At 52.3% G+C, this 23,304-nt stretch overlaps 10 protein-coding genes across 10 annotated transcripts; 4 read left to right on the forward strand and 6 right to left on the reverse strand.

The window, feature by feature from the left end:
* Window positions 1-1,449: 1,449 nt before the first annotated feature.
* Window positions 1,450-2,375, reverse strand: MYCFIDRAFT_211942 (uncharacterized protein). Its single transcript, XM_007930922.1, has one exon. It carries the CDS (start codon window positions 1,886-1,888, stop codon window positions 1,475-1,477), a length of 414 nt encoding a protein of 137 aa, XP_007929113.1. The 5' UTR covers window positions 1,889-2,375; the 3' UTR covers window positions 1,450-1,474.
* Window positions 2,376-2,527: 152 nt separating this feature from the next.
* On the reverse strand, window positions 2,528-3,820 carry MYCFIDRAFT_77831 (uncharacterized protein; the record flags this gene model as incomplete). Its single annotated transcript, XM_007930711.1, has 2 exons — window positions 2,528-2,723; window positions 2,778-3,820. 2 exons carry the CDS (start codon window positions 3,818-3,820, stop codon window positions 2,528-2,530), a joined length of 1,239 nt encoding a protein of 412 aa, XP_007928902.1.
* Window positions 3,821-5,396: 1,576 nt separating this feature from the next.
* MYCFIDRAFT_211943 (uncharacterized protein) lies at window positions 5,397-6,471 on the forward strand. The gene has a single exon (XM_007930923.1). It carries the CDS (start codon window positions 5,734-5,736, stop codon window positions 6,397-6,399), a length of 666 nt encoding a protein of 221 aa, XP_007929114.1. The 5' UTR covers window positions 5,397-5,733; the 3' UTR covers window positions 6,400-6,471.
* A 178-nt stretch (window positions 6,472-6,649) lies between these two features.
* On the reverse strand, window positions 6,650-8,956 carry MYCFIDRAFT_63388 (GLN1 polyamine transporter; the record flags this gene model as incomplete). The annotated part of the gene is made up of 2 exons (XM_007930681.1): window positions 6,650-8,130; window positions 8,224-8,956. The coding sequence occupies 2 exons, from the start codon at window positions 8,954-8,956 to the stop codon at window positions 6,650-6,652; spliced, it is 2,214 nt and encodes a 737-aa protein (XP_007928872.1).
* A 490-nt stretch (window positions 8,957-9,446) lies between these two features.
* On the reverse strand, window positions 9,447-11,343 carry MYCFIDRAFT_77835 (uncharacterized protein; the record flags this gene model as incomplete). Its single annotated transcript, XM_007930712.1, has 7 exons — window positions 9,447-9,455; window positions 9,678-9,714; window positions 9,938-10,009; window positions 10,597-10,709; window positions 10,902-11,068; window positions 11,130-11,227; window positions 11,318-11,343. 7 exons carry the CDS (start codon window positions 11,341-11,343, stop codon window positions 9,447-9,449), a joined length of 522 nt encoding a protein of 173 aa, XP_007928903.1.
* Window positions 11,344-13,167: 1,824 nt separating this feature from the next.
* Window positions 13,168-15,501, forward strand: MYCFIDRAFT_177032 (uncharacterized protein; the record flags this gene model as incomplete). Its single annotated transcript, XM_007930924.1, has 11 exons — window positions 13,168-13,176; window positions 13,221-13,864; window positions 13,904-14,016; window positions 14,043-14,079; window positions 14,115-14,277; window positions 14,312-14,475; window positions 14,506-14,537; window positions 14,567-14,605; window positions 14,641-14,717; window positions 14,747-14,879; window positions 14,912-15,501. 11 exons carry the CDS (start codon window positions 13,168-13,170, stop codon window positions 15,499-15,501), a joined length of 2,001 nt encoding a protein of 666 aa, XP_007929115.1.
* Window positions 15,502-16,165: 664 nt separating this feature from the next.
* Window positions 16,166-17,464, reverse strand: MYCFIDRAFT_155866 (uncharacterized protein; the record flags this gene model as incomplete). Its single annotated transcript, XM_007930925.1, has 1 exon — window positions 16,166-17,464. One exon carries the CDS (start codon window positions 17,462-17,464, stop codon window positions 16,298-16,300), a length of 1,167 nt encoding a protein of 388 aa, XP_007929116.1. The 3' UTR covers window positions 16,166-16,297.
* A 627-nt stretch (window positions 17,465-18,091) lies between these two features.
* MYCFIDRAFT_198389 (uncharacterized protein) lies at window positions 18,092-19,366 on the forward strand (the record flags this gene model as incomplete). Its single annotated transcript, XM_007930926.1, has 3 exons — window positions 18,092-18,262; window positions 18,358-18,904; window positions 18,996-19,366. The coding sequence occupies 3 exons, from the start codon at window positions 18,092-18,094 to the stop codon at window positions 19,364-19,366; spliced, it is 1,089 nt and encodes a 362-aa protein (XP_007929117.1).
* Window positions 19,367-20,017: 651 nt separating this feature from the next.
* MYCFIDRAFT_31561 (uncharacterized protein) lies at window positions 20,018-21,133 on the forward strand (the record flags this gene model as incomplete). The annotated part of the gene is made up of 1 exon (XM_007930594.1): window positions 20,018-21,133. The coding sequence occupies one exon, from the start codon at window positions 20,018-20,020 to the stop codon at window positions 21,131-21,133; it is 1,116 nt and encodes a 371-aa protein (XP_007928785.1).
* Window positions 21,114-23,261, reverse strand: MYCFIDRAFT_155867 (uncharacterized protein). Its single transcript, XM_007930927.1, has 4 exons — window positions 23,153-23,261; window positions 22,666-23,091; window positions 22,141-22,592; window positions 21,114-21,937 (listed from the first exon to the last, which is right to left on the reverse strand). Exons 1-4 carry the CDS (start codon window positions 23,197-23,199, stop codon window positions 21,183-21,185), a joined length of 1,680 nt encoding a protein of 559 aa, XP_007929118.1. The 5' UTR covers window positions 23,200-23,261; the 3' UTR covers window positions 21,114-21,182.
* Between the last annotated feature and the right edge of the window lie 43 nt (window positions 23,262-23,304).

A 23,304-nucleotide genomic window follows, 5' to 3' on the forward strand; every position in this document is an offset into this window, starting at 1 on the left:
TCGAGACTCCGAGAGCATGGTCCTCCGAAGCAGCGAGGTAGAGGACAGGATCCGCTTTCCAGTCTATGCTGGTCGATGTAATCCACTCAGTCTTGAAAGGAAGCTGAGTGTGGCCAAGGCAGATGGACAGCTTATCTAAGTATGGTTGGAGATTGTATCCATCAGGTTTGTTAGCAAAGGCAAGATCGAACACCATTTCGAGAATTTCCTGTGGAAGGCGCCATATTGCAGCGATGTTGTCGCTGGAACAGGAATCAGGTGAAGTTGCGACGCCACTACTTTCAGCAGACACGGATCGCAGTACTTGGCCCATAGTCAATCCGGACGGTTCCATGAGTGGGAGCGGGACCAGGTAGTGGAAAGCAGATCCCTTAGTCGGCCGGTGGAAAGATAGAAAAAATTTAGAGATCTATCGCGGTCGTGGCAAAGAGGAGTTCAGAAGAGGCCTGATAAATTTCTAAATCCGATTAGACTGTGTGTGAGCTGTTGTTGGTAGCTTCAAGCTTGCAAAAGCTTATGCCATGTTCAGGTGAACTCCACCACCGCCGGAATGCATGCTTTCAGAGGCGACGTAAGGCGAGAGAGCGGCTACGTGTAGGATGGCGTGGGTTCAGGTCCGCTGAAGTAGACTATGTCTCTGAACGTGGCGTTGGGAACGTGGGGGTTGCTGCTGCTAATCCATCGCCTCGCCTCCAATGGTCACTGACAGACTGAATGTGTCCGCCACGCAACCTGCTCAAGTCGTGTGCGCTCCCACAGCGCCGTATTCGCGTGCGCACGAATATTGTCATTCTCTAGTGGCTCAATGTACTCCTTCCCTTCAACCGCCTCCTCATCAGAGTCTTCCTTCCTGTCCTCGTTCTGATCCTAGACAGATAGCCATGCCGCCGTTTTCTCACGACATGTGAAGGCCTGAATGTCGCACGTTTAGCGCCTCGTATCTGTGTTATCGAAAGGCCTGTGAAAGATGTGGGCTGCGCGAAGGTAGTCTCTGCTGCTGAGGTCGAAGCTGCTGGTTGATGATAGGATGTTGTTGGAGTAGTGCTCGGTCGCGAAGGTGATGATAAGAGGACGGCGAAAGATCTGTGCTTGCTGTTAGAAGCTGATGATGCAGTGTCAATGATGTGGTGCTCGTACCGGCTCTGAAGGGGTCGCATGTTCTGAGCGGGCAGTCTGAGCGGTTGACTGAATGCCCTCAGAGCACTTCGTGTACAGCGCAGGCACAGCATTTCGATGGCGCACGAGAATGAAGGTAGTTGCAGTTGTGAATGTCGATGGCAGCGGTGGGCAGTGTCAATCAGAGCGAGTGTGTATGCGGCTCTCGGGGAAGCTGCGGAGTGTGATCGCTTATGGTTAGCGTGAGAATATCAAATGGCTTGGCAACAGACAACAGTATCAGAGCGGGGAGGTCCGGGAGGATGTGTTTTATTGTCGCTGTACTGCTGTGGCCTCAATCAAATTCTCATCTCATAGATCAGCCCCCACCATTTGACATCCTCGGCGGACGCACGTAAACTTGCTCCCAGGAACCGCCGCCCATGTAGAGATATGTGGCTGGCAGCAAGCGCCGAACAGAGCTCTTCATCCATCCTACGTCGAACCGCTTGTCACCTTCGATAGGAGGATATCCCTCATCGCCAGCATTGATCCTCTCCCGCGATTCGTCGTCTGGAATGGTTTTCTTGTCCCACTGACGTGGCGTCTCATCGAAAAACTCGTGGATGAGCTTGACGAAAGCTTTCGGGCGCAAGATCAGATCGGGATCGCTGTCATTGGGATCTTCGTCCTCGATGACGGATGTCATGACCTCTTCGTCAATGTAGAGGCAAGCGGCATAGCGTGTCAGATCGTAGTCGCCGTTGACCGATTGCACCCATTCCGAGAACATGCTAACTCTACTGTCAGCCCTTTTGCCAACCAGTTTGTCGAGCCTCGCCACTCACCGCCGCACTGTGGATTTGGAAGCGCCGTTGAGCTGCACTTCATCTTCGCGAACGTCCCAGATAAGATTCTTCTTGAGCTCATGGTCGACATCGCTGTCTTTGAATTTGGTTTGAGCGTACGCGTCAAGGCAATCCAGGAATTCTTTCCAGCGCGCATCGTCGCCGTAGACCACGCGGTAGACTACGTAGCCGAATTTGCCATCGTGATGCTTTGGGAGCGACTCGAGCAGTTGCACATTGTCGGGCTTGTAAGCCATGGCGGTAATGAAGCGTCTCAATCCTGAATGTGGATACTTTTTGTAAAGTCGAGGCGGCAGCAGCGAACTTCTAAATGCACGGAAGCGGGGCGAGATTAGGCTTCCGCTTTCACATGTGAAAGCTTGGCACGCGATGAATTTTAGAGTCAGGATTGATTGAGGCACTACCAGCTAGAATTACCCTCCACGATATCTCTACTCGAATATCTCCAATACTGCTAACCTTTCCTGATGGCAGTAGTAGCGGTAGTAGTAGTTCAGCGAGCCTCTTCTTTAGGCTTCTCCCTATGGTACAGCAGCGTCCTCCGGCTCTGTATGTGTATCGCTCTAGTCCAGGTCGGCCTGACACCGGAAAGAGCCGCGATTCCAGGCGTCATCGTACATGCCGTAGAGAATCTGGCTCACTTCGTACCAATCAGCAGGGCGATCCTGTTCGGGAGTGTCGCCAATTCTATGATTGACGTATGAGATTTTTTCCACGAGCCAATCCTTCATCTTGTCCATGCGGCTGTCGAGGAAATCACTGAGAATGGTCAGTCAGAAGAAGTAGTTGAAGCAAACTGGTCAGGCAACGTACCACCAAAATTCCATCCAGCGATCAGTCAGCTCAGTGCCTTCTCCAACGTACTTCTCGATCAGTTCCAGCTCGTGCCAAACACCCCCCGACTCTTTACTGGCAAACTGAAGGACCGATTTGCTATCTGTCATATAGTCGAATACAAGGAATACCGACTTGAGATACTTGATGAAGCGAGGAGAAAGGCCACAAGTTTTGGTGGCCATCCACTTCTCCACTGCACTATCAAACTTGTCATCAGCGTGTGGAGCGATGCCTTTCCAGATCCTAGCCTTCACGGCGTTGAGCTCACGGCCGGCAAGGACAAGCTCATGTCGATTCTGGACAGAGCCAAGCTCTTCGAAAACTCGGTCGTTCGGTACGGTGGGACTATTGCCACCCTCGCCAATACCCGGCAGATCACTAGGCAGTACGTCCTTGTTCCAAACGTCCCGGAACCAGCTAGCTCCAAGAGGTGCGATCTCAGAAGTCGCACCGCTTGGGAGAGTACCGCTAATAGCTGATACGATGAACATCTTGACCGTCTGAAGCTCCAGGATATGTTCTGTAACCCAGTGAGCGTAGTTAGTCGGGTAGTCGAAGTGTCCCAATGCCCAGTTATTACAGTCGGCCGAGTCCTTGTAGTTGAAAGCTTTGTCGTAAGGCTGATTTGCCCATTTGGAGCCATCGCCTCGAAGAAGACTTGATCCTGGATATGGTCGAGAGGAGATGGAGAACGAGCCTTTGCCGTCACGAAGGTCTACTTTGTAGATTCTGGCAGAAGCATAGGAGGCTTGAGTGGAGGCGTCAATCAGAATGCTCTCTTCCCAGACCACGTCGGCGTCGTCGCAGAGGCCTGGATCGTCGGCACACAAGTCGATGTCGCAGTTCAGCTCACAGGAGGCACGGGCGACAGTGAAGTTGCGAGGATGAAGGCGATAGCGTAGAGGACTGGTTGAGGCATGAGCGTGGGCTGCTGGAGCAGGGCCGGAAGAGAGGACAGAGGAGGTCAGGCAGGCAAGGGTCACGCCAATACCCAGAGTGATGCGGCGAAGGGTCACCATGGCTGTAGGGTGTTGTAGGTGTTTTAAATGTTGCTGTGATTCGCTTGTGTGTAGCTGGGAGAGGTCGGTAGTGGTCTGTTGGTGGTGGACGAACTGCATTGGAAGGTCGAAAGCAGAAGTATTTATTCCGGTATGGTTCACCAGTCAATGGTGTATGCTCGAGATATGCAGCATCATTGGCAGCAGTGAAGTCATTCAGAGCTGAAATTAGCTGCCTTTGAGCAATCCAGGCCTCGAACTCGAAGCGATATTCAGCATTCATGGCCTTGCTTGATCGTCAAATCGACGCTTTGACCCGGTCAAAAGCAAGGTCGTGAATCCTGGCTTCTGCTGGAGGTGTGACGCAGATGTGTCTACAGATTTTATGCGCCAGAAGAGAGGTATACTGTGGCTTGGGAGATGGTAACCAGAGATTTTGGTACACTCCGGAGGCCAGGTACAGTCGTCCTTGGAAGAAGCACGGTTCGAGTCAAGGAGGACACAATGTCAGATACATCCATTATCCTGCATCGAGAGCCCTATGCGGTCTTACCGGTGTCTGAACCTGGGGGCCTTTCGAGCTCAACGCGGGTGAATGTGTTCTGTACCTCATACGCCTAGGCGCTCCTGTTCCATTTCTGCAGTATTTCATCAGGCTTGAATGGCTGTGGCCTTCAGTATGAGCACATAGTACGCTACGAAGATACTGAGCGTATAGAGAGTGAGACAGAGCTATTCTTCACGAACAAGAAACGTTACACCCGACGGTCGCTGCTCTTGGTCCACCCGGGGCATCCACGACTTTCCTGCCAATCAGCCAGACAGCGCCAAAGCCGAGCTCAGCGTGAGCAGGAATGTTCAGCAGTCACCGAATGAGTATGTATTCACCCTATCGCTTCTCCTGATCGGGACACGACGTTTTGCTGATCTCGCGCTACGACAGCGTTGAGCACTTGAGTGTATGCTGCTACACCTCACATGGTAGTCATCGACAAGACTTGCTTTGTATGTCATGGCAGAATGTACGAGGCTCCGGCACTGCTTGACGTGCAGTAACGCATACTAGAGCCTTTGAGCTGTCCTGAAGTGAGAGCGTACTGTCTCTTACCCACATATCTGTGCCCTCCGCTCGTTAGCATTAGACAAGAACCTAATCTCCATCTGAAACGCAGCTGATTATCATGATGGCGCGGAGCGAGTCTCATGTAGGCCAGTCGCACATCTCGCAATTCTGCTTTCTTCCTCGCTACTACTGCTTCGGCTTCTCGACAGAAAGCAGAGGTCATCAGTTCTGTTCGCGGGCCATCGTCCGCTGGCGGATGTTGGAGTGGAGTTTGGCAAGGCAGTGGGCTTGATCATTGTGTCTTCAGTCTCTCCTAAGGACAGTTGCATCCAAAATGCGATGTGTTATTAGTGGAGAACAACTTGAAGTGCAAGGTGAAGTCGGGATCCTCCGATCTTGGTCGATGCGTAGGCGCCTGTCATGAAATATTGATGAGCTCTCAACCAATGACGTCTTCCCGCCATTGACGACCGCGGTTTCACCTTCCCAGGACGACTCGGGACCAAGCTCGCAACTTTTCCTACACCATGCACCACCTTCGATATCTCCCACGCCCAGCTCGTCTCGTCACTAAATCGAGTCGACATTTCAGTCTCTCATTAGCATTTCGCGAACGGGCTCCTGCTCCCCCCAACCCAGTAGCACCACGAGCCTCCGCACCCTCGCGCAGCAACTCAAACCTCCCAGTCCTCCCACTCATAGCCATTTTTTGCCTAGGCACCGGCTCCTTCTACTTCCTCACAAAGTCCCGCGCCGGTCAAACTCCAACTCACACCTACGAACTTCCCGAACGAAATCCCGGTCGAGAGCAGTGGCCCAAGACACCAAGGAAAGAGTAGTCAAACATCACACACCCTACTGAAGTGACATCATGGCACCGATTGAGGTTCCCGGCTTCGACCGTACCTCCCCTCTCTTCAAGTCTGGCACCAACGCCCCAGACGAAGCCCTCGTGCTCTTCGTCCTCGGTGGTCCAGGCGCAGGCAAAGGAACCCAATGCGCCAACCTAGTCCGAGATTACGGCTTCAAACATCTCAGCGCCGGCGACCTCCTCCGCGAAGAACAAAACCGACCCGGCTCCGACTACGGAGAAATGATCTCAACTTACATAAAAGAAGGACAAATCGTGCCGCAAGAAGTCACGATCAAGCTCCTAGAAAACAGCATGGTATCAGAAATCGAGAAGAGCGGGAACCGGAAATTTTTGATTGATGGATTCCCGAGGAAAATGGATCAGGCGATTAAATTTGAGGAGATTGTCGTGCCGAGCAAGTTCACACTCTTCTTTGATTGCCCTGAGGAGACGATGAGGGAGAGGCTGTTGAATCGGGGAAAGACGAGTGGGAGGGCAGATGATAACGAGGAGAGTATTAAGAAGAGGTTTAGGACATTTGTGGAGACTAGTATGCCTGTTGTCGAGTATTTTGAAAAAGAGGGTCGGGTGGTGAAGGTTGATGCGAGACCTGAGCCCGACAAGGTTTATGAGAGTGTGAAGGAGCAGCTGGCGGGGAGGGGATTAAAGCCGACGAGTTCATGAGTTGGCGATGTAATGGAGTAGTAGAGGAGGCTTGCGCTGATGATAGATCGAAAATGATACACGAATCACTCCAACTCATGCATTTCCTTCGCCGAATCTCTACCATGCGACACTCTCATCTACTTCTATTGCTTAGTGGATCATCCGCCCGACTCCTCGCTATACACATGTACACACATATACATATATGCTCGCATAAATGAAAACCAAAGCTGCCACTCATCCTGTGCTGATGTTGAACCTTCTTCTCTCAGAACAACTTCCCGACCGTATCACAATACCCCGGCGTCTTATCCTGCTGTCCATTGACCCATGCTTTAATCGTAAGCGCAGTCGTATAACTCATCATCACAAAGCCAAAAATCACAAGCACCACATCCCCAGCTCTTTGCCAAGTCTTCGTCGCGACGACCCGATAATGCATCATGGGAGGATAGATGTAGACCAGCGGTATACACGCGAAACTTCCCACCAAACTGACGAATTTATCCAAATCTCCTGCACCTGCCCAAGCGATGACTGCGCAGAGTGCGACCATGAAGAAACGGAAAATGTTCTTTTTCCATTTGATCCAGGGGTTGTATTTTCCGGTTCGAGAGAAAAGCTGTTGGGACGTGATTTCGATTGCTGGGTAGATTTGAAGGGGTGTGGAGAGAAGGATGGCGAGGGAGTATATGAACTGCACTGCATTGACCAGTTTGTCGTCCTGGGGTAAGTTGAGGAGGATGACGGTTTTGGTGTCGCTGCCATATGCGGCGTAGGAGAGGGCGCCTGCCGAGATGAAGACGACCGTGACGATGATCATAACGGTGGCCATGACTTTTGGGAATTTCTTGGGCTCGGCCATTCCGGATTGGATTGGGATGACGAGACCAACGCCCTCGAAGGTGAAGATTGCTGTTCCGATGAGAAGGGTCCAGTAGTTGGCGTTGAAGTTTTGGATGTCGGCAATGCCGTGTTGGCGGACGATTGTGTACACATCGTAGTAGTAGACGTAGACCAATCCGAGCAGGATGAAGGCGTCCGCGAGAAGTGCCATCTTCTGGATATGATTGATGTTGCGGTAGAGACTCATTGGCAGGAATATGATCATCTGCATGAGAATCATGTAGCCGACGTTGAGGTCGGTCTTGCAGCGCGTGACAGCCAAAACGAATGCTCGCAGATTTTCAGCCACAAAGACGATGTAGGCACTGCTGAAACCAATCTGCGAGATCACCAAACTAAAGTTGATTAGGTTTCGGAAGTAATTGCCATAGATCTTGCTGCCCATGTCGCCGTACGATGCATGGATCTTGAGACGAATGGATACCAGCAGGATGAAGCAGTAGTAGGACAGAGCTGCCAAGAAGAAGAGGACGATATTTGAAAACGCCATTCCACCATTGAGGTAGGCGCGAGGCAAGAATAGAACTCCAGTTCCAACAAAGGACTTGAGAAGCAACATGGCGGCTCCGAATGGTGTTCCTTTGCCTTTTGGTTGTGCTTTGCGCTTTCGTTTTCGTTTAGCAGGTGTAAGTAGTGCAGAGTCCTCGCCCCAGTCTCGCTCGTCGCGATCTGAACCATCGTCCTGTATCGTCGTCTCTTCGTAGGCGTCGGAGGAGAAGTATTCGTCTATGCCCAGCACTTCGTCATCCTCCTCTAGCTCCTCGCCGGCGAAATGGCCGTACAGAGTCAAAAATTCGATGAAGTTATTCGTGACGAATTGAGGTTTCGTCGGCTCCGGATTGACTCGGCGAGTAGGCATCGTTCCATATTGAGCTCTTTGTGCGGATGGCGCTGGAGATGCAGCAGCGCGACGTAAATGATCTCTTCGAAACCCACCTGGTTTTTGTATGAAAGATATATCGTCGTCATCATCGTCACCTTCGTTGGTCGTCTTCGGAGCACTATAGCTCGCGCTTCTTCGTAGCCTGCTGCTCTCCGCTTCTTCTCGCTCCTTCTTCTCGGCATACCGATAGATGTGCCGGGTTGTATCGCCACCTTGCAGCTGCAAGCTCGAGAACTCTTCTTCTTGCCCATTCGAGCTCTCGCCTGGAAAAGCTCCGCCAATCTTCGGTGACCCCGCCTGCGAGCCTCCGGATGGATTCACGAGATGTCGCTTAAGGACTTCAATATCCTCTTTGGCGTTCGGACTCTGCCCAAGCTGAGCTGCGTAGCTCGCAGATGTGAACGATCCCACTCTTTGCTCTCTGCCCTGCGGACTCTCGAAGCGTTTCGTACCTCTATTTTCTCTCATCGGCGGAGGAGTGCCATATCTTGATGGAGACTGGCCCATCGAGCTTCGCAGCGCTTGAGATAACGACGAAGGGCCTGGACCGGGCACTGAAGACACAGAGGCCCCGGCCAAAGGTTCTTGATTTTGCGGTATCTCTTGTGCCTGGACGTTCGGTATAGATGGACCACTAGGCGCAGATCCGGCTATGGGCTCTGCTAACCTTGCCGTCCTCGAAGCTCGGCTCGGCGAGCCCATCCAGCTTGCCGAGTCTGCATCTCGTAGGCTGGCTGAGGGTATGGGCCGCGCGTTGGACGGGTCGCCGCCCGCTTGCGAGGACATATCAGCGTCAGCGCAGTATGCTGTCTTCCCGTCTGTCTATTGCTGGTGGAGTGTATGTGCGTGTACGCGCTCGACTGTATATTGTTGTTGCGAGCACGGTATAGCTTCGGGCCCGGGCAAGCACAGCAGATACTGCAAGTCGCCAGATAAAGGCCGCGTGCCGTGATGCTGGGCTGTGTTGTGCTGCAGTCAGCCGACTCTTCTGCTTTGCTTCGCTGCAGCAGGTGTTCGTGTGACCGCGTGCCGTCGGCTTTCAATGGCTGTGTTTCTTTCACAACCTACAGTATGCCGACAAGCTTTCGGCCCCGGCAGGAGTCAATCAATATTTCATGCTATCTCCTTGATTACGTTCCCTCAACAATGCCGCGCTCTTCCTTCGCGCCAACGACTTCCAGCCACTAGTTACGTAGCATTCTACTACTTTAAACGCCTATCTTTATACATTACAAGCTATATAAGGTATTCCTAAGAGAGCCTTCTTTATACTATTCTAGCAAGCCTAGATACTAGTATTAATACCTTATAATATAGACTCTACGTTCTTAAAGACAGGCACTAATCTATATTCGATCTATAAGTTGTCCTGTCTAAGCTACTACTACCGAAGCTACGTAACGGTTTAAATAAGTCCCTAAGGCCTACTATAGCTTCTAGACCCTCTACGAGTAGCTTACTTGCTATATAAGTTCTAATAACCGCCCGAGTAAGATATAGTACTTACCCTAACTAGGAAAGCTAGTAAATCGGCTTCTAGTAGCCTAAGGGCTTTACGTAGTACGTAGCTACTACTATAGAATAGAATATAATTTCTATATTAGATTGAAGAGCGCATTCAGCGCTTTTATATACACTAACAACAACTACAATCCGTCTAGTATTGCGTAAATAAATACGACCGTATTGAAGATACAGTGCTAAATAGTGTACGGCTGTACGGCAGGCGGGAGTGTGCGGCAGGTGGGGAAGACTTCTAACACTCACAGGGCAGACGAACTCCTTCCATAACGTCGACTCACTCCACGGCATTGCTTCGGGATCAACACACATCCGAGTCTGACAATGACAGTCATCAGAACAACGAGCTGAGGGCGATGCGTGATTCTATCGAGAATTTTGACTGCTGGATCTCAACTGCCCCCTTGCCTCGGCATCGCAATCGCATTCGCACAATATCATGCAGATACTGACGACGGATGACAGTGCGAGCAGAATCTGCGTCTCAGGCATGTGCAGGTGCTTAGGAGCCGTATCAATGGTACAGAGGCCGGTCGGGAAGAAGACTCAGCATCTGGAACATAGCAACGAGTTCACAGTGCATTCTGTCTGATACCTGGCCTTCGAATCATGTGACACTGGCCCTATGCGTAATGCTTATGCGATTAAAGAGCCACTCACGCAGCGAGCCTTCGACTTGGGTTCAGCCTGGCTTAAGTGATGTCCACCGCGAGCACCCCTTTTGATCTGCTACGATTGAATCCCGACCACCGTCAGCCACTGGTCACTTGCTTCGGTGACGTCTCGCATCGGCAGAACGAATTGCTTCCATGGCACCAACCCATTCCATGGCAAGCCTTCTGGATCAACTGCCATGAATGTGTAATAGCTGAGGCCGTTGTTGTACTGAGCCCTGCTGTGCTCACTGGGCATACGGGACGCGCTGCAACAACTCATGCATAGGCTGACTGTACAGCAGACTCAACAGCAGCTTGTGTGCGACGACTGCGTCTTCACGGAGCTCCCAAGCGCTCTTGTCCTGATTGTAGGGTAAGGAGCCCGAGCTACGTGTATACATGCCGATGCTTTTGGAGAATCGAGAAGTCTGGATGGCGATGAAATGTTGGAAAGACCTGCCACGTGTCGATCAGATCGTGCGGAACGCTCATGGACTTATTGGTCTGTGGCATGATCAGCGCATCGAACCTTAAGAAGCGACCAGCTTACGTACTTCATCTGTAATCGTCCAGGCTTCGTCGATCCAGCAGAGGCGATATGAGTAGACACTCATCTTCTCACGCGTCAAGGGATGATTGACCTCTTTGCCACCAAGGTGCTTCCAGCGATCACCAAGCCGAAGTTTGAATCGTCCGGGAGACGCGGCGGACAGCGTTTTGCCTAGATGACCAGATTAGCACGGCTTGAACGTACTGCTAGGCTGGCTTGTGGGGAGCGCTACCATCTACCAAAAGCACCTCGCTTGCGGAGAGGTATATAGGGACATTGCCGCCCTCGACCTGCAGAACTTGCAGTGGCAACTCGAGTTTTATTGAGGATCTGAAAAATGTTGGCGACTTCAATGTGACCACAAATGGCGCCGCTATTGACTCGGGACGCGAGAAGGTCCATGTGAGTAAACAGACTTACAGATGCTCGGCTCCTGGATCTGCCATGTTGATGAGACCTTTGCTAAGGGCTTCGATTGTCAGAAGCGAACTTGTTTGAATCCAAAGATGACAATATATCAGGTTGAAGATCGAATAAATACTGCGCGCCGCAAAGTGAGTCTTGAGCATTGACCTCCGCGCGCGGTTCACTAGCGTTGTTGTCGCACATGACAGGCTTGGCGCTCGCGGGGGCACTAGTCTGTGTATACGGATTTTGGGTGGTTCTACATTCTATAACGTGCTGATCAATACTTCAAAGCATAAAGAGCGGTTGAAGTCGATGAGAGGACTATTTACGACACCCTAGCCCTGTTTGCTTGGACAATGGACGCGCTGAATCCGTCAAAGAAGATAAGAAGCCACGACCCATAGCTTCTTGCAATCCACTGGCTCTCGGCAGCTCGTAGAGACCTTCAGTAATGAAGCGAAGAGATAGCGTCAAATTTTACTAAAGGGCATAAGCAATATCAAGACGGATGTAGCAATCGATCGCACGTGAGATATAAAGAAATGAGGAGATCATTTGATTGGGTGGCTTAGGACCAAGATCCGAATGCTATATGTCTATCTATTATCACGGACAAAAGGTCACATGGAAGAGAAGCTTATTCCTTCCGCCGCCCTCTCATAACCTGGAATTCGAAAAGCCAATACTGACCCATCTGGCCCAGTACGCAAGAAAGCCACTGCCAGTGCCACCTTGCTGACCGTCATCCGACTCGGGAAACGAAGGATTGATGAAGAAGACCTTCTTGCACAGCGGACAGTTTGCTTCTCTGCGAGAGGTCAGCCACCTAGAGATGCACCTTCGGCAATGGGAATACTTACAATTGCAAGGCAGAGTGACTGGATCTACCACGTCATTTTCTTCGCCTTGACAGATTGTACATTCCTTCTCGTTACTTGATGTCAGCCCGCCTCCAGAGTAGAATTCTTCTCTTGATGGTAGAGGCATATTGTCTCGTCCCCTCAGCGCTTCCTGAGCTCTGTGAGGATTATAGAATGGCTTTGGAATTTGTTGATCGACCGTTCCGCGCCCATCTTCAAGCTTCCATGTGAGAGAATAAAGCGGGATTTCTTCTTTGTCCTTGGATCCTTTGTTCAATCCGGTCTCTGATGGGGACAATCCGTCTTGATGGGCTGTGTTGGTATGCTCATCTTGCACAACGCATTCTCATTGTTGTGACCTGATACACAGTAAGTCTCTTGACAAACCGTAACAAAAGCCACGCAACAATGCCTTTCAGTCCTTTTGTACGTGTGGCCCGTATGAAACTCTCAATTTCCGTTCAATTCTAACAGTCTGCGGTTCAGATCAAACAACAGACACACTCAAGCATACAGTTTATCCTTAGATTACCGATCCATACTCCAACCATGGTTCTCCACACCCGAGAAGACTTCTACAACAAGGTGTCCAACGAGTAAGAGTAGAATGAATACATCCTGCATGGCCGGTTACAATATCGTTCTAGCAACAGCGTCCGGTAAACGTGATTGAGCTCTGTAGCACAGCGGCGCAGTGAAGTAATTGGACTCTGCCCATTCTATACCATAACAAGGCCCTCTAGATCCTACCAGGTATACCAAACTTTCCAAATGGTGACCAGGAACCAGGGGCTTTGAAGGTAGTGGGGCAGAGAGACTGTCAGTATCAAGAAGCCGTCGTGCGCTCAACTATATCATTCAACACTGCCCATTCGTTGTCCAAAAACAAGCAGTACCATACCATTCCCTTCACTTACGCGGCCTACAGATTCGACAAGCGATGGGTTGAAATCCACAATGCATTGGACCTAAAGATTCGACAAGTGACTGTTGAAATCCACAATGCATTGGGTCAGTCGTAGAAAGCGAGCATCTTCACTCGCTCGCATCCACAGCTATATCTACCTTACACCCGAAAAAAGAAACCATTTCCTTCCATTCAGAACAATCTGTACCTCGTCAGTGACCACCACAGAATACCACCATCACCCACCACTTCCCACATCGCATCCAACACAATGCTCCCAACCGAATCCTCCTTCTACACCAACAACGGCCTAACCAGCGTCATAGCTTCCTCCGACCGGCCCTGCTCCATCTGTCTCGATTCAGACATCATCGACCCCGTAACGCTTCCTTGTCCTTGCAAGAACATCTACTGCCGAGAATCGATAACCCAATGGCTCAACTCCTCAGCTCGATGTCCAACTTGTAAGAAGCTATTCTTCATTCCTCCACATCCGCCCGAAGATATGAGGGAGTACTTGGAGATTTATGGCTTTGAGGCTTTCGGTGAGGAGCTTGTGCAGGTCGCGAGCGATCCGCCGGGACATCATGAGTTTACTCAATTCGAGTACTTGCTTCCACGTCTCGTCGGTATGCAAGAAGTCATTGATAATGATGATGTCCTCTACGAAGATAGGCGTTGGGCGAGTTTCGACTTTCCCACTTTGAGGCTAATCTTAATCGGTAGGGCGAATGAGTTGGCTTACTTTCAGGTTCTAGACGGCCGGCCGATTCTAGACGAGGAGCTTGAGTTGTTCAGAGCCGTAGGCAAGGCTTTGTGTGATGTTTTGAGAGGTCTTGATGGCTGTAATATGCCGAGTCAGGATGTTGTTGATCGTATCACTGTTGCGCTCCTGGATGAGCTCGAGGAGCAACATGTTGAAGCTTTGCAAGCCAACGGTGACGGTGGCAACACACACTGGTTGCCCCAGATCTTGCTGTACATTTCGGCGGCAGCTTCGATCACTGGTGACCTACAGACAGCTGACGTACTGACAGCGCAGGACGCAGGAAGTCCAGCTAACGAGTGATGAGATGAGAGCTGAAGGTATGGATTGGCTTCTGTTTGGGGTGGTTTTGGTTTTGACGCACGTGCCTAGCTCACAGTTGGCATGGGAACGTCCGAGTGAAAGAGTCGAGGCGTGGTTGCCAGTTTTGTCAGCGGCAGTGAATACAACATAGCACGGGATTCAATTTTCAGATAGCTTTGAAGCAAACCCTCGACTCTGTTTCTTTTCCTCGACACTTCCCTTTTTGGCTGGCGCACCAACTCCGGTTAGGATACACAAACATGCCGCTGCCGACCGAGGAGGAATTTCGCGCGAAGAACGACCTGAAAGAAATCAAGACGGCGCACGAAGAAGAGTGCCCGATCTGCAATATCCCTGTATGCAGCAGCTCTGCGATCTACCGCTCACCATGGTGCCGTTGTCTGATGCTGACGTCTGAGTTGTAGGTCGAGAAAGCGAGTGGCCTGTGCTGCGATTGCGCATATGTGTACTGTTACGGGTGCTTGTGGGAGTGGTTGAGCGGTGCCGGTCGGTATGCTTCGTTGCTTGACGCACCATCTTGCTGACCACAATCACAGGCCGCGGCAAGTGTCCGACGTGCAGACGCAAATTCTTTCGACTGGCAGGCGACCCAGCCACCGTCTGGGAGCTATGGGAATCTGACCAGGACGAGTGGATGCGACAAGGAGGGTGGCCGCTCTCCGCCTACGACTTCCTTGAATTTGCCGACTTCGTGTCTGCCAACACTGCGATGGCCAGGTGAGCCTTTCCACCCGACCGTCCATCAATAGCCACGCGACCGCCTTCGCGGCTGGCAGCGTCTGTGGCGGCATCTTGTTCAGAGCTGATGATGTCCAGATACACCCGCCTCGACGAGGGTCTTCTTGAGATCGAGGACCGCGCCACCTTCCGCGTCGATCTGATATCGGATATCCTTACTTACTGTTTGAACTATCAGATCGATTTTGCTGTGGTTGAGGGAATCGTCCTCCCAGACTCCACTGTTGAAGACTGGAAACTTGTTGTATCCACATTGATCCAGTTCTGCCAGCTGCTGGAAGGCGAAACTCTGCCTGTCCGCGAGGTCACGTCGAAATTGCTGGAAGCGTTGCGCATGTCGTCCTGGAACGCAGGTCCAGCACTGAAAGCTTTTCTGGCGAAGAGCGACGAGCAGATCATTCGAGAGCATGACGACGCTCAATACTGCGAGGAGCTTTACCGGCCCTCTGATGCTAAGATCGCCCACTTTCCATTCGCAGTCACCGGTCTGGCATGGCGGGTCACGCTGTGGGAGAACTCCAAGAAACGCATCGCTACCGGTCGCTCGCCCGAGAGTGCCGCGACAGAGGAGCAAGGCGAACAAGCTCCTGGAGGAAATTGAGATCGAGTTCCAGGATCGCCGGGAACAGCAGCCACCCAGCTTAGTCGGAAGAGTGCTATTGAAGGACCTCAACAGTCTCTCGCCTGCGATGGCGTCTTGTCGCGCAGAACGCCCTTCCCAATGTTGCACATCCAGCTCGCATTTTCGTTTTGCAGCTCACGTCGCCATGCATCACTTTAAGAGCGGCATCAATGCAACGGCCAGGCGATCACGGAATGGCGCCGCATTGCTTTCCTTTGATACAGGCCTGATTTCTTTTCTCGGACACAACCACACAGCTTTATGCACATGGGCAAGGCATGATTGGCATGAGAAGCATATCATCCGGAGGAGGAATGGTTGGGGTTCGCATTTTTGAGCTGCGTTGGCATTCGGAGGCGTAAAGAGGACCCGAGGCCTGCTGAAGGTTTTCCCAATCCTCACTCGCAACGGGAATTCGAGTGGTGAGACCACAGCTGTAGTACAGCGAATACTACGAATGAAGATCGAGAATTGCGGTATTTTGATCCCTTCTCATTTCCAAATGTGCTGCGGCACTCGCCACTGTCTCCACCGAGTCTCACAATGCTTTCCAAGAGATTGGGCCGCGAAAACGGCGGGAGACACTTCCCACCGCCGCGGCAGCAGGTCTGATCGTGATTTGAAAGTCGTGCCAGATACCTATGGAGACATGGGCAGTCCAAACGCACTTTTTTCGCACGAGTCAACTCATCTAAGCTCTACAGAATGCATCGTGCGTACCTTTTCCGTGCCGAACGCCTCGCCAAATGCAATGAGATGGCAACCGCCAAGCTTTCTATGCATGACCATTGACACCATTCGTGACAGCAGCGTCTGTCTCGACCGGACCCAGCTTCTGTCTACGCTCAGCAACGGCTTCGGCCAACTCCTTGAGCACCAGCTCAGTGTCCTCCCAGTGGATGCAAGCGTCAGTGATTGAGACGCCGTACTTCAGACCAGCTTTGCCTTCAGCTGGCACCTTCTGGTTGCCCTCGTTGATATTGCTCTCAATCATGACACCCATGATTGCGGTCTCGCCATTCCTGATCTGCTCAGCAAGGTCATGTGCGACCTTTGGTTGGTTCTTGTGGTTCTTGTTCGAATTGCCATGCGAACAGTCAACCATGAGCGAAGGCCTGAGACCTTTCTTGAGAAGCGCCTCTTTTGCCTCGGCAATGCTCTTCGCATCGTAGTTCGTACCCTTGGTACCCCCACGGAGAATGACGAAGCAATCGTCGTTGCCGACAGTACCAACCACGGCTACATTTCCGGGCTTGGTAACGGAAAGAAAGTGATGGGGATGCTTCACCGCGCCGATCGCGTCAATGGCGACACCAAGCGAGCCATCTGTGCCGTTCTTGAAGCCGACCGGGAAGGAGAGACCAGATGCAAGCTCACGATGTGGCTGAGACTCGGTGGTTCGAGCACCTACGGCGCCGACAGAAAGCAGGTCTGCGGTGAACTGGGGAGAGATGGTGTCGAGCATTTCGCTTGCCAATGGCATGCCCTTGGTGGTCAGATCCAAGAACATCTGCCTCGCAGTACGCAAGCCTTTGTTGATGTTGAAGGAGTTGTCGATATCTGGGTCGTTCACCAGACCCTTCCAGCCAATCGTGGTTCTTGGCTTCTCCAGGTAGCTTCTCATGACAATCAGCAGGTCGCGCTCGTACTGTTTCTTGAGCTTGAGCAGTCTGTCGCAGTACTCGAGAGCCATTGCTGGGTCGTGAATGGAGCATGGTCCAACGACAACCAGAAGTCTGCGGTTCTTGTCGGTGCCGTGCACCACCTCGACCGACTCATTCCGGCCTTGAATGACGGTGTCTTTGCTCTTTTGTGTCTGGCGGATCTCGTGCTGGAGGAGGTCGGGCGGGGTGAGAGGCGTCATGCCACGGATGCGCCAGTCCTCGACGCCATTGCGGTCGCCCACCGCCGGGTTGGGCAGGAAGAACTGCGAGGCGCTCATGTTAGGAGTTGCCTCGGAGACAGCGGTGGTGGTGATGGTGGTGGTGGTGGTGGTGGTGATGGTGATCGTGGTGGTGGTGGTGGTGGGGTCAAGGGCACGGAAAGTGTTATTGACGATTTTGGAGCAGACAAAGGGCGCAACATACCTCGGACATGGATTCTTTCCTGCGCAGCGATGGCTTTTCTCACGCTCAGTCAGGAAGCAGAGCGGTGTAGGTGGACCTGCAGAGACGTTGAATTTCGCCCGCCGTAGTCAACGCCGATATACCGACTTCTCCTTCGATGCACTCGTTCTCTCCTTCGCCTGGACACCACACCTCTCCTTGACCATTTCCATAGCCACGACCGGCTGGCACTCCGCAGTATGGCGATGGCGATGGCGATGGCGATGGCGATGGCGATGGCGATGGCGATGTGGTGATACAATCGGCCAGGCTGCACGACGCTGCCATGGAATGTCACAAGAGACTTATGGAAGAGTGTTCGAAGCACTCGTGAACAATGTGCAACAGCTACAACCGGCGACATGCTCACCAATACATATACCATAAATATCGAAAGAGCTATATGAGCGTTGCACGTCTACTCCGGCCCCCAGAACACGCATGCTGCGCGCGACCTCGCAACAATGACACCCGAGCAGAGCGCAGCGATTGCAGCTGCGAACGCCAACGATGTCCTTCTCATCAGCCATGCCATCGGCCCACGCATAGGACCTGAATCTATCACGCGCCACGGATATCGTCTCGTCCTCGCCGACCGCTTCTATCGCGAGACCCTCCCTGGGCCCCGCACAACGGTAGGTATTGGCTGCTCTCACTCCTTTGCCTGTGTTCTTGTCCCAGATCTTGCAGCACCACTGCACTTGCTGACTGAGCTTGATGCGAAACTTAGGCCATCGTCAGACCGGTCAATAGTCTGCTTCCGCATGACTGGGTGATGTATCGGCGATTCGGAAAAGACTATTGGCGCAATCATAATCGAGGCAAGACCAGCATTTCCATTGTGAAGTTGTTGGACGAGCACTCTTACATTGACGTGAGGCCAAGCGACGAGACCATCTTTCAAAGGCTTCTTCACGGCATCTGTCCCTACGAAGCATGCCGCAAGGGACTTGTACCGCTGAACGAGTACAGCGCTCGTGTCCTGCGCAGCTTTCGAGAGCCCGTCCAGAACAGAGACATAACACGCGGCAACACCATTTGCGCCATATGTATGGGCACCCGCATCTACCGTGAACACGAAGAGCAAGTAGCACGATTTGTCGCGCGTCCTGTAGAATTTGATCACACTGATTATCAGGTGCACATTCATCGAGTCAACGATCGACGCCGCGAGCTACTATATGAGCCAATCTCAGAGAACACATCACCGACGCATTTGACCGTCCCCCCAACTTTGCCAGGTATAAGTCTTGATTTGAGCCAACTGACATTATCAGGTAAGCAATACTTCCCTTTCATGGCTTCATGGTAGCTTGACTCTCGACATGTCGACCGGCAGTCTCGTAGGCTACGCTGACCGATCTGTAGACACGACTCACAGAAATCCCGATAGCGAAGGCGCAGGGAGCCCAAGGCCAGCTGCGGCAAGCGAGACAGCACAAGCAGGACCATCCTCGGCTGTGATTCGATTCCTATCGCAATACAGCTCGAATTCAGCTATCAGCCCAGTCATTCAACCCGGGTATGCCAAGCCAACATCAGTCAAGCCATATTTCTTCTACAAGAAAGCGGCAGAGCGCGTCTTAGACAACGAGTGCCAAGTGTGCCACGAGTCGTTTGAGGAAGGGGGATTGATCGCCGAATTACCGTGCTGGCACTTCTTCCACGCGGAATGCTTTCAAAAATGGCTTCTGCGGAAATGTCCTTTGCGTTGCAATGCGGATACAGTCCCGCCGTAGATGCTGTGCTGCCTTGGTTGCGAGAGTGCTTCAACAGCAGCTACACCTCTGATACCATATACCGGATCGGCCACGCAAGTGGCAAAGCTTTAGCATTGCCGCTTCTGCAATTCAGCCTTTGCCCTCTTGTTGCGCAAATTCAGGCTACGATCGATGTACACAATCCTGGGCATACATTTACTCGGTGGCATTATACCCTGATCTTGATCGGGTTGCGATTGTTTGTTACTGTGGTGTTTAATACATATGGAGCGAATTTGTATTCTTGTCCCGAAACATCTATACCGCAATTTATGATGCAAGCCGAGTAGGTCAGTATACCTCTCTGAATGGGCAGGATGGATGAATGATGCCAAGAAGCGTAGCCCGATAATCGCTTGCTCTCAATCCCTGCTCCGGTTTCTCGCAAACCTTATAGATCCCGGATAGGACGCATAGGTTACACGGCAGCCTATCGATAGCATTGTTGTGGCGATGAAGCAAGTGCCTAGTGCGGAGCAGTCTGAGTGTCGCCGTGCTATCCGAACGGCGATATCATTCGAGGACAATTCACGTGAGGTCCACTCTTCGCCTCAACCAGGCTGTTGAAGATATAAGAGGTGTAGCTGATCTGACGCAATTCACGTTCTTCCTCACCAATTAGTTAGAGTTATGCCTCACTCAACTTCAACCGCAGGCCCGGAGATCGAGCACTTCGTCCCAGTCGAGCCGACTTTAGAGCCATTGGAGTATGCTGACCTGGTCACCCTGGACTTAGGCACATACGAAGATGGCCCCGAGGCTCGCCAAAAGCTCGCCGATCAGCTGAATTACGCCATGCGAACGCAAGGCTTCTTCATCGTCCAAAACCACGGCATCTCGAAGGAGCAGATTGACCGACAAGTCGACATCGGGCACCACGTCATAACGAAAACTCCTCTCGAGGAGAAGCGGCGACTTGAAGCTCTCATCAAAAAGTCTGGAAGCTATCAAGGCTTCAAGCTTCGTCAGTTCTGGACGATTGCGGGCGATGTCAAAGACCAGATTGAACAGTACAATTGGAATCGAGATCTCAGCTTGCGAGAGCATCCTGCAACCTTTCAACCTTTCGTGCCAGAAGTGCAAGAGATGAACGACTATATCCACAAAGTCATCTTGTATCGTCTCCTCAGGCTATTTGCCATCTCCCTGAAGCTACCAGAGGACTTCTTCGTCGACCTTCACCAGTATGAAGTCTTCGACGAGTCCTGGTTCCGCTACATGATGTTCTTCCATGACCACAAAGCCGAGGAGATGAAGAAGACCGAAGGTGTGTGGATCAAAGGACACCACGACTTTGGATCTGTCACGTTGCTGTTTAGCCAGCCTATGGCTTCACTTCAGCTGAGAGATCACGAGACTGGCAAATGGCGTTGGGTGCCATACGTGCCTGGAGGGATCATTGTTAACGTTGGCGAAATGATGGAATGGTGGACTGGCGGTTACTACAAGGCCACGATCCATCGTGTCCATCAGCCTCCTGAAGATCAAAGATACCAGAATCGATGTGGGTTTTTTTACTTTGTCGTTCCGAACGAAGATGTTCGCATCAATACACTGCTTGAAGAGTCGCCGGTTCTGCGCGAAGCAGGAGTGGAAGAGAAGTTTGACAAGGGACAGGAGCCAAGTTCGGGGATGTATCGCGCAGCACGGATTGGTGCGTATGGTCAGACTGATCTTTTCAAGGGCAAGTGCAAAGGAATACAGGAGGAAGTCGTTGGAGGCATCAAGCTCAAGCATTACAATTGAGTTGGTAGCTGTTCAATGATCTGTGCTTCCGAATTGGTCGGCGTAGTTGCTAGAGAGCACAGGCGTCCATACCCACGTCAAGCCAATTATCAGTGAACATGTCGTCAAACGCGAACCATTCCAGAGCGCGTGGCGTTGCCTGCTCTTCAGTATCGTAGATGCATTTTTGACGACCATATTCTTGGCGCCACCACCAGAAGCAGTCATACACCATGCTCATACCTAGGCGAGCACGGCTCCGAACACGCAGGCTATCAATGCTCCCATTGGTCGATGTGAAGATGCGCGTGCTTGTCCATAGATTGGTCAAGATAATGCTGAAGCGAGCAAAAGCATCATCCTGCCGCACCGAGTGCTTGCGGTGGAAGAGGATCAGGGCGAAGTAGGCTTTCCGCCCGCGGTCAAGATCCAGATGATAGGCGACGTCAGATTTGCTGATGCGTAAGATTGCGATGGCTGCAGAGTCGAGCAGCCTCGCGAAGAAGACCGGGCCAAAGTCGGCTACTTTTGCATTTCTGTCTAACTCCAACGCTAGCTCGATGAGATCGACAGCGACATCGTACATGCGTTTCAGCACGTCATCGGCAATTGCCGAGCGATGTTTAAAGAGATGGAAGCTGAGTAGGTGCAATTCCGCTGCTTGCGCGTAGAAGACGTCTAATATCAAGTCAGAAAGGCGGAGCCCACGAAGATATATGCGAGAAGTACCGATGGTTTCGATCGCGTCGTAATTCAGCTGTTGCAAGCGTTCAACAGCTTTTGCAAGGACTGCGTCCAAACGGCTTGGTAGGCGAGATTGAGGTGCTGTCAAAACGTGATTCCGCATGAGGTCCACGATAGCCTCGGTCAGAGTGTCACCGATGAGCTTTTGATGCATGAGGCTGGGCGGGATGAAACAATCGGCGGAGTTGAGATCGTAGTCGTCGGGAACCAGTAGCGGCGGAGTGCCATTGGTGGTGACCACTCTGAGACTCATGGTGTCAGTGGTTCACGCAGCTTGCAAGGACGCTGCTCGACATACCTCTGGCATACGAGGGAGCAGCAAGCCCACAGGCGACCACGCTCCAGTATTCGGTCACGGTCGGAGCTCAGCTTGGAGCGGACGAACTCCTGACCGCTGCCCTGCACATGAAGGCCGACAGTGGTAGCGAGCTGAAGCACAAGACCAGCAGCGACAGGAGTGACATCGTTGCAGAGGGTCCGAAATGGCATGGGCCATGCGCACTGCAGAATCAAAGCCTGGATAGTCAACAGCACCGGCTCCAGACGAGCGATTGCCGTCTTGCTCAGGTCGGAGACTCTGGGGCCGAGCTGGACAATGAGGGTTGGGTTGTTCAGATACTTGCGAGATCCGATAGCGACGATGGTCCAGAAGAGGAGGGGCGAGCGCGCATAGCAGGCATTGGGCAAAGGCAGCTTCTCCATAACAGGCACATAGCGAAGGCAGTGGTCTTTGAAGCTGCGAGGGAAATGTCTTGTCAGCTGAGAGGCACGGGGGTATGGGACGCAAATGTCATTGTCATGGAGCGTACAGTGTGAAGCAGTCGTCAATCTCGGCGGCGCGGACGGAAAGGCCATGAATGTCACGCTCGACGGTCGCTTCGGCCACGCTTTGGCTTTGCGGCGGGAAATACGAGGACTCTTGCCACGAGTGCTCTTCTGGCGACGCATGTTCCGGAAGCAAGTTGGGCGAAGTACATGACGCCGTAGCACTGGGACTGGGCGGTGGCTGGAGGGGAGGGGGAGGGGGAGGGGGAGAGGGAGGCGACGCGTTCACGTCCACGTCCACGTCCACGCCGTCGTCGAGAGCAGGGAGCCATCCCGATACGCTTGCGGCCTGAGGAGGGGGAGCCTGAGGAGGAGCAGTCCCAGAAGCAATATCACGCTGCTGCTGCTGCTGCTGCTGCTGCTGCTGCTGCTGTCGAAGAGCGTCGAGCTGTCGCAAGAGCTCGAGTTTGCTGACCAACGCACGTCGTCAGTTGCGGCATGCAAGCAAGCGGGCGCTTCTCGGTGGCGTACGTAGGGCGTCGCTGTCGCTTGTACGTCTTCGAGTAGACGCACGGCATGTTCTGCCGCCGACAGCGCCGACATGTGCGCCCCGAGTTGTCGCTCACATCGCACTTCACCTGCACATTATTCACTGTCAGCGCATGCGCATGTATTCTACCCGT

This window comes from Pseudocercospora fijiensis (assembly GCF_000340215.1).
Source record: "Pseudocercospora fijiensis CIRAD86 unplaced genomic scaffold MYCFIscaffold_7, whole genome shotgun sequence".
In the NCBI taxonomy this organism is placed as follows: Eukaryota; Fungi; Ascomycota; class Dothideomycetes; order Mycosphaerellales; family Mycosphaerellaceae; genus Pseudocercospora; species Pseudocercospora fijiensis.

Coding starts and splice junctions, on each gene's coding strand:
- MYCFIDRAFT_211942 (XM_007930922.1), bottom strand. CDS start 1,888: ATGTTCTCGGAATGGGTGCAATCGGTCAACGGCGACTACGATCTGACA.
- MYCFIDRAFT_211943 (XM_007930923.1), top strand. CDS start 5,734: ATGGCACCGATTGAGGTTCCCGGCTTCGACCGTACCTCCCCTCTCTTC.
- MYCFIDRAFT_155867 (XM_007930927.1), bottom strand. CDS start 23,199: ATGCCGTGCGTCTACTCGAAGACGTACAAGCGACAGCGACGCCCTAC. Junction 22,593..22,665: donor ATTGACGACTGCTTCACACT/GTACGCTCCATG, acceptor TTTCCCTCGCAG/CTTCAAAGACCACTGCCTTC. Junction 21,938..22,140: donor CCAGAGGTATGTCGAGCAGC/GTCCTTGCAAGC, acceptor ACGTTTTGACAG/CACCTCAATCTCGCCTACCA.